Below are 9248 nucleotides of genomic sequence, written 5' to 3'. Positions count from 1 at the left end.
AGAATCCCTCTTCCTAATCATATTAGAAGTCTTAGCCATAATATACTTGGACCAAATAAATGGGGCATCATCCAAAACTCACCCAAGTCCACACCCAGTGTTAGGCATCCCATTATATGGGATCCAATTAAAAATCTCAAATCAGTCCATATGGTTTCATTAATTCTCTTCAAGGGTTCTTAATGAATAAAATCAAGAAACTCTTTCTTGATTTAATCCAAGCCATAAATTAAACATCCAACCATTTGATCTTATTAAATCAAAATTCAATTAGGCTCAAATCAAGTACAGGAATTGGTTAAAACTTATCATATAAGTAAACCAACCACAAGAAAAATTGGATTCATTCAGATGCTAGCAAGATTAATATGAACCTAATAGGATTTCTCTAAATTCATATAAATTGGTACTTCATAAGTCCAATTATAATCAATCCAGATCTTTTCCTTTTATGTGTGAATCCATAGGTTCAATTCTGTTTGATAGTGAGACATACCATAATCTCTATTATAGGTATCACTGAAATTTTTTTCAGTGGGTCGGAATAGTTTCACTTTAATTCGATGAGAATCATTGATCCAAAACGATCCTATTGAGCTCTCACAATCCATCAGTGATATTTAGCAATATATACTGACAATCCAGTAGAACTGAAATAGAATCTCTAGATATAGTTAATGTATGATACAGTCTTTCTATCGTGAGTCCCGACTAGATAAGAGGTCATGAATAATTCATCAAATCTCATCATCAGTCATATGATAAATCCGATCAGCTCAAGTCTATTAATGATACTAAATAGAAATTCTTTTCCATTAATCACACTATTATGGCCATGACTTGTGGATTCAGTTTTTCAAATCTTATAAGATTACTCCTCTCTATTAAGGTTGATAAATTTCATATAAATGCATACGTTGTTCGCACAGCTTAACCAACTGAAACTAACATTCACTACAAAAACTCATAATCGAGTTAATATTTATGTGTAGTCAAATTAACTACAATAGTCTTACTATGAGCAACTATGACACCGCAGGTCAAAGGATCAGTCACACAACTATAGTATCGAGATAATCATTGACGATCGAATAAAAATTCAGATGATCTCTCATATTGTCATGCTCAGTATTAGTTATTCTCTAACAACTATCCATACTTTTCGCTCAGTATCTCTATACTATAGATTAGAGACTCGTATACCCCGAAGGAAGTGAACCGTACATCAGTCTATCTGGATATATCACCATCCCTATGACTATTCTAAAATCTGGAGCAATTTAGAAATCGATCATATATGCTTCTAATTATCAACATTTGAGAATATGTATCGTAACATCAATTTGAAGTACGATTCAAGGATACATACTACTTGAATGAAAAAGAAAAAGTTGCCCTTTATTGATTGAATCAATAGTTTAAGTACAAATTTGTGTCATAGAATAAAAATATGTCAGCCAACAATTGACTTTTAGGACATACATCCAACAGCTTCACGCGAAGGAAAAGAACGTTTAACATGGTTTTGTTTGATTATTTTTTTTATGAAGATAATTACGTTCAAAAATTTTATTACAAGATTATCAAAGTGGTAGTAATCTGGATAGCCATCCCTTCTCTTGATAATCCAAATTACTTCACTGAAGGTAATTATCAAGATAATCTGAATTACCAACTCAAAAAATATAACAAATATGATAATCTAGATAATCATATTAAATTTTCAATAATTTAGATAGATTATCAGCTATCAAATACAATCTTAATGGCAATAGAATCCCAATATTAAATTTTTTGGTTGCTTGTATGATCGACATGTAAAAACACTGAGTCACCATCTTGTCCGATGACTGAACTGCTCCCTATACTCGGGTTGTCGGTAAATGATCATTCGAGATCGTAATATTAATTGCCTCTGCAACAAGAAACATAGGTGCTAATAGCTCTGCCAGCATGAAGCCCATGGATCCCACTGGTCGTTGGAGCATTGTCTTCTGTCCGATGGCGATGGAACAATCACCGCACCGTGATGTGAAACCAGAAAAGCATGGAGCCGGTATGGACGTCCGACCATCTTGTGACTTTTCTCTTACCCAGTTCCTCCGCCCTGCCTCCTCGTACTTCAAGACACACCCAGTTGTCATCTCCTGAATCAACTAACGCCCCTTCCGTGCCCTAAAAGCCAAATTCTTCTCTCTTTAAACTTTCCCTCACTTTTTTTTTTTCTTGGCTGTCCGATATCTTGACGCGTCGGCAGCTTTCTCCGAAACCAACGTGGATACACACCGCCCTCCACCTCGTCTGACCTGGCACGAACGTCCCAACCCCGGCCCTTTCGAGTTCGCTTTTTAGTTAAAAATAAAAATTATAAACTATAAAAAAAGTCACGAATCACGCCGCTCACTCGCTTCTCGCCGTTCCTCCTCCGTCAATCATGACGGCTGCCTCCCGTCTGTCACGGAAGACCGGTCCCCCACGTGAGAGATCACGCGAGATCGTGCGGTCCACCGGTCCATTTAATATCCTCCAATTTAAAGAGGCGATTTAAATCGGTTGGGGAATAAGAATTCTATCGGGCGAGCGACGTGGCGCGATGCGGCACGTGGTATCTGACGACACGAAGTCACGTGACTGCCTGCGGCCGACACGAGTCCCCCTCGATTTAATGGCGGCACATGCCGCGGCGCGCATCTCCACGCCGCGCTCTCCGCCGATCGAGGTGACGCTCCGGCAAACCCACTTGGGACACGACACGTCGTCCCCCAGTCCGTGCGGCCGGCCACTTTGGGCAGCCCGTTACGAGGTTCGGTCCAGGACCAGGCCATTCGCCCCTTCAGAACCACCGAATTGCTCGCACGTGGTGGGTCCCGCGACTCCCTTCACCGGGCAATGTAATTATTGTTTAGCCGCTCCCTAAAACGCCATCAATGCTTCTTAAACCAACCTTTGTTGCACACACGTGGAATATTCCAAAGACTAGGTGAGATCCTCTTCTTGATTTACACGTGGCACCAGTACGGGTCCCCACGTCAAGTGGAGACGAGCAACCGTCCCCCAAGGCGGGGACTTTTTGGTAGGAAGAATAGTTAACACTTGACACCAGCTAATTAGTTAGGCGGCAGAGTCGGGCCGGTCGAAAAGACCGGTTTGGACGTAGCTCAGGGGACGTTGGATCCAGTGATAGGAGGGACAAAAGGGTCAGCAGAGAGCCTTAAGGAAGGTTGGTTAGGACACTGGTCGGGGGGTCGGGACACCTGGACCGCAACGGCCGTAACGACACGGGCGGTGGTGCTGCGGAGGGACCATAATTTCGGTCGGTCCGTTCCACGCTTGCGGAGCATGACGAATTCCGGCACCACCCACTCCCAATGCCACGTGGAGTCATCATGAGGCCCTTCACCCTCCCCTTCCGAATCTGCATTGATTAGAACTGTTCTGATTTTGAACCGTCCAAGTCATGTCATTCCAATGATTCAAAATATCAAAACTTTCAATTTGATAAAAAAATATAAATAAAAGACAAAATATATAACTAATCAGGATTAATTATTTTTAATTCAGTTTTTATAATTTTTTTAAATATAATGATGTTTATTGAATGATCCAACGTCATGTGGTAGAGCCAATAAATTCTCCTCCCATTATCCCCAAATCATCCGCAAGACAGAGGTGACATGTATTGGAGGGTAGCTTGAGGAAGAAGCAAAGGGAAGTGGGCGTAAGGGAGGGGACGGTATACTGTCTACGTGGCAAGATCGGGGGACCAGGGGCTGCCCGGGGTGGTTGACCGGGGTCGGGGCAAATAGCGGGCGGGTAGGTCAGCCCGACGGTCCGCTTTGGCGTGGAGACGTGGGTTTGAAGTTTTAAATATGGAAACCACCTCCTCCCCTGCTTGGGAGCGTGGATTGTGACCACCAGGAAACGCGTGCTTCACCCCCAGCATCTACAGAGGAGAGGGGGAAGAAAAAGGGGGCGACTGGAACATTGGTTCAATACTTGTTTCAGCCGTACTGATTTCGTCTCGCCCAGGTTCTGTTCGGTTGATACAATAGAGGAGAGAGAGAGGGTTTAAATTGGAGGAGGAAGAAGGAGAGGGGAGAGGGAGTCTCAAAAAGGGCGTGATTGCAAGGAGAGTATTAGAAGGGCAAAATGGAATGGCCGGCGTGTTTGGATGAGTTCCTCAGCCGGATGAATACTCCCAGGTCAATTCCTCTGCTCTCTCTTCTCTCTCTGCTCATGAATCTATTTTCTTAATTCATGTTTCATAGTCCTCTGTTTTCTCATTGTCGTCTTCTTCCTTCAGTAACTCAATTTCTGTTTTGCTTTTCAAACTTTCTCGCTGTTTTCAAACTCCTCTGCGATCTCCTCTTTGATTCATTCCGTTATTTCCAGCCCTTCCGGTTTCCGCGTTCAGTGTCAGAATTCCTCCTGGTTTCCAATATTCCCAATTCTTTGGCCAGACATGCACCCGCTATTTCGTTTATTTTTTCTTCTTTCTTTCTTGACTCATCTGTTGCTTGGTTGCCTTCTTGCTTGCAGAGTCGTCATCGACAATGCCGTCTGCCCCACTGCGACCCTGGTCAAGGTGGACAGTCCCCGGAAGCACGGGGTCCTGCTGGAGGCGGTCCAGGTCCTCACCGACCTCGACCTCTCCATCAACAAGGGCTACATCTCCTCCGACGGCCGCTGGTTCATGGACGTCTTCCACGTCACCGACCCCCTCGGCCGCAAGCTCACCGATGATTCTGTCATCTCCTGCATCGAGCACTCGCTCACCCCCGGCGCCGCCCCGAGCTCCGCCGCTGCCGCCCTCGACGGCCTCACCGCCCTCGAGCTCACAGGCACCGACCGCCCTGGCCTCCTCTCCGAGGTCTTCGCCGTCCTCGCCGACCTCCGCTGCAGCGTCGTGGAGGCCAAGGTCTGGACCCACAACGGCAGGATCGCCGCGCTCATCTTCGTCCGCGACGAGGATTCCGGCTCCCCGATCGAGGACGCCCACCGGATCCGCCGCGTGGAGGCCCGCCTCCGCCACGTCCTCAAGGGCGACCGCGACGACGTCCGCGGCGCCAAGAGCACCACCGTGCCGTCGCCGTCGCTTACCCACTCCGATCGCCGCCTCCACCAGCTGATGTTCGCCGACCGCGATTACGAGCGGATCTCCTCCGCCGAGCCCACCTCCTCGTCGTCATCACAGCCGTCCATTTCGGTCCAGAACTGGGTCGATCGCGGTTACTCGATCGTGAACATCCAGTGCCGGGATCGCCCCAAGCTCCTGTTCGACATCGTGTGTACCCTCACCGACATGGAGTATGTGGTGTTCCACGGCACCATTGATACAGATGGAGATCGAGCTCACCAGGTAATTTTTTTCTCGGTTTTTTTTTCCAATTATGTGGGGGTCCCATTTTCACGCTAAATTTCGACTTTTCTTGCCTATCATTTTGCTTTTTTTCTGGGATTCTTTTTGAATTTTAGGTTAATTTCCGAATTTTTTTTTGGTTTTTACAGGAATTTTACATCAGGCATTTAGATGGGAGCCCCATCAGTTCAGAAGCAGAGCGGCAGCGCGTGATCCAATGCTTGCAAGCCGCCATTGAGCGCAGAGCATCCGAGGTACCTTCCTTCCCATTCCTGGCACTTAACTAGCTTCGATTCCTCCCAAAAAGTGACCCTTTAGGCATCCGATTCTTTAATTCCAACTAAAATTTGATTTGGTTCCTCTTGTAATGGTGAATCCCAGGGGTTGAGATTGGAGCTGTGCACCATGGACCGGCGAGGCCTGCTCGCCGACGTGACCCGTACCTTCCGTGAGAACGGCCTCTCGGTGACGAGGGCCGAGGTCTCGACCAAAGACCAAATGGCGATGAATGTGTTCTACGTCACCGACGCCGCCGGCCACCCGGCCGACCCCAAGACTATCGACGCCGTGATCGAGACGATCGGCAGTACGAGCCTCAAGGTGAATGAGGACCGGCCGCTGCGGTCGTGCCAGAATAGACCGGGTGGCGATGAGGCGGCGTCCGGTGGTGGCGCGGGGCTGTTCTATCTGGGGAGCTTAGTGAAGAGGAATCTCTACAACCTGGGCCTCATCAGATCCTGCTCCTAAGAATTCGGTGTACAAACTGGGTGTCTCCTAGGGTGTAGCCAGTATTATGCCTTGCTTACTATTGGGTTTGGTCTTGTTCGATTTGGTATTTTTGTACATAAGAAAAACAAGGTTATAAAAGCTAGTAGGGGAGATGAGGAAATGGTTGATGGTGGGGGAATTTAGGGGTCCACTCCATGCATTGCTGTAAAAGACCAAAAACTTCTAAAAAACAGGCTAAAAGAGAGCGTACACACAGATTGAAATATTGGGTGTGTTGTTGCTGGAATTCCTGGGGTCCAGCTTTGGGACGGTGGGTTTAAACTGTGTCTCTCTTTGTTACATACACTTGTACATGGACTTTGTACATAACGAATTTGATATTTAGTACCAGGACTGATACAGTTTTCTTCCTCTCCTTTCTAGAATTCTTTCGTCTGGTCTTCGGAAACCAAAACGTGGCTTTACTGGGTCTCTGAAGGAGGCGTCTGGCTGGCTAGATTCTATCTAACCAACGACTTTCACAACTATCTCGATTAGGGGAGAAAGGGACTGGAAGGGATTGTAGTTCGCAAGGGGAACAGGATGTGCGATTTCTCTGCCGTCCATCCGGTGGTCCTATCTTGAATTAGGTGACTGAACGAATGTTGGATGCAAAATTGTTGCTATTCCGGCCCCGGGACGATGACGATAATGGGATTAAAATTTGTACGTTTTGACCTGGAGAGCAGCGTGACCTAAGATTGTTTGGCTGGGCAGCACAGAAATCAGGACATATTCAGTGCAAAAATTGGCCTTCAACTGAATTATACAATTTGTTTAATATTTGGGAGTGGATTGCTGGCACTTCAAGATTCTTATTGATTTTATTTTAGCCCAAGGAAAATACTGTGCATCTGAAATGTTGCAATACTCCTCACCATGTATGTACCATGTATCTGAAAGAAGGATTCACCTTCCTTTGCTGCAACGGTCGCTTGGTGGATGAATGAACAAGCATGGACTGCCTGGAGATCTGTGTGGAGCACGATCCAACAACCAATGTTGATGAAGATGCGGTAAGCATGGTTCTTCAGGTAATTAGTCTTGTTTGCTATACATGACAACACATTATATCTTGATTTTGACCTGTAGCCATGAGGTGGCGAGGAGCATGCTTGGCTGTATTTGATTAGAAATTTGAATGAGACTCTTAATTTTCAAATGAATTGAAAACTAAAGTCAATTTGGATTGCTGCTGCTTCGGCTGGGTTTGGATTCTTGGCTACAAATTCTGACCAGGCTCAGCTGATCGTCGCAAGGCGTAGATGTTGGATTATGTCAGCTCTAGATGTTTCTGTCGAATGTGCAGCTACTGGAAGCCAAAGGACATCAGATACATATGGATATTATCCATGCAAAATGTTAAATTACCAAGCAATTTTCTCACAAAATTGTGGCAAGTTCGTCTTGCACTGGGCCATCGACACCGTTTTCTTGGTATCCAAGCATGGAGTGCACGTATTAGATTCGTCACAAATACCCATAGGCTCATACGTATTTTGGATCTTACCCGGACCAAATTCGGACACAGTCCAAACCCATAAGCTTGTAGGTCCGCTATGGACTTAATGATAGACGCAGGAAATTTTCAAACCTAGGGGCATGTATCTACAAAAATTCTGCCCGAATCAAACCTAACTTGATCCGATCATTTATCATATTAGGGTATAGGTTCGATTTTTTGTCAACCCAAGTTGACCTGGACATGATAATTTACCCAGTATATGATATATAACCTAACTCATGTACTGTTCAAATTAATTTATTAATTGTACATGGGGGCTCCATGAAAATTTTAAGGGCACGAAAGGAATTAAGCTTTTCAAATAACAATTTTTTTTTCTTAAGATCTAAGGAGGTATTTGATTCACAACCGGAATCAGAATGAGAATGAAAATCGAAATGGCTTGGAATCGGAATCGGAATGGCTAAATCCTTCAAAATATTTAGTTCGTGATCAGAATTAGAATTGGAATGGAAAATTGAATCCATAGAGAAGAGTAAGGATTAAGTTTTATATAGATTGAATCATTCTCATTCCATCTCAGAATCGAAATCAGAATGGGACTCTTTCCAACTGTTTGGGAGTCACCCATTCCGATTCTGATTCCGAACCCCCACTCCTCCTAATCAAATATCTCCTAAATTTGGAATCAATCCAACCTGGGCTTGGATGTCAATCATACCTAATACCAAACATAATTTCTCCAATTCAATCTCTACTGCATCCTATCTGGACCTAAAGCCCATCTAATTTATTGGTCAGATAGAGTTGGGTGAAAATGTCAATCAGAACTCCTAATATGCTAAGATTAGATCTACATTAGGAGGCACTTGGATCCAACTTGACCTGACAGCACCTGTAGCACTAAAATTCGAACATTTGTCAGCTAAAAAGTACATTTCCTATTAGTAGATTTCTTGGTACTCAGCAACAACAGGAGAATTTCTGTTAAGATACATAAACCCTAAACTCTAAATCCTCAACCCTAGGACACAAATTACAGTGATTTATGCCCTTGGATAGTCAATTTAATGAACATCAAATCACAACTGAGTAATGCTACAGGGAGTTGGTTACATGCACACGAAAACTTTATTTTGTCATGTGATATACAAGAGCTGTTATCATTACTGTGAATTTATATGAATGTATGAGAGAATGGTTGATTGCTGAATTAGCAACCCAGCTATTTCCTCAGGTAGGCGAAACAAACTAGTAAGATTGCTTTCACAAGGATACTTGAGTGTAACCTATTGAGGTAAAAGAATTCATCATGAAAATGGATGAGCAAATTGTCTTTGTTGCCTGTAAGTATGACTCAAGCCACTTCCTTGACAGTAAAATTGCATCCATTGCCAACTTCACGAGGTACTCAAACTCACGCCTAGGAATGTTGTCCAGTACACTATCAATCTTTGGTGAGCAAGTCGAGCATCCAATTTGTGGAAACCTCGATATTTGTGCAGAAATAGGTCAAACTTTTGCTCTGGGTTACTCAATGTCCATGTGATAAGGAATTGAACCTTTGCACTTCAAGAAGAATTGGAGATATACCCATTGATGATTAAAAGATTAGAAGATCCTTTTACTATGAAGAAAACTCAATTTGGATGATAA

The 9248-nt window shown here is 44.3% G+C and overlaps 1 protein-coding gene across 2 annotated transcripts; it reads left to right on the top strand.

The window, feature by feature from the left end:
• Positions 1–3888: 3888 nt before the first annotated feature.
• On the top strand, positions 3889–7280 carry LOC140852573 (ACT domain-containing protein ACR8-like). 2 transcript variants are annotated; one of them, XR_012135458.1, is made up of 5 exons: positions 3889–4202; positions 4540–5359; positions 5509–5613; positions 5741–6398; positions 6512–7280. XR_012135458.1 is itself a non-coding variant. In XM_073245966.1 (4 exons), exons 1-4 carry the CDS (start codon positions 4150–4152, stop codon positions 6104–6106), a joined length of 1344 nt encoding a protein of 447 aa, XP_073102067.1. In that variant the 5' UTR covers positions 3889–4149; the 3' UTR covers positions 6107–6499. The 2 variants fall into 2 exon arrangements, 1 of the variants encoding a protein (XP_073102067.1); XM_073245966.1 differs by lacking the exon at positions 6512–7280 and having other exon boundaries at positions 5741–6499.
• Positions 7281–9248: the final 1968 nt, after the last annotated feature.

The sequence above is a fragment of the Elaeis guineensis genome, chromosome 11, assembly GCF_000442705.2.
Source record: "Elaeis guineensis isolate ETL-2024a chromosome 11, EG11, whole genome shotgun sequence".
NCBI lineage: Eukaryota > Viridiplantae > Streptophyta > Magnoliopsida > Arecales > Arecaceae > Elaeis > Elaeis guineensis.
This window is presented reverse-complemented; position numbering and strand designations above follow the sequence as displayed.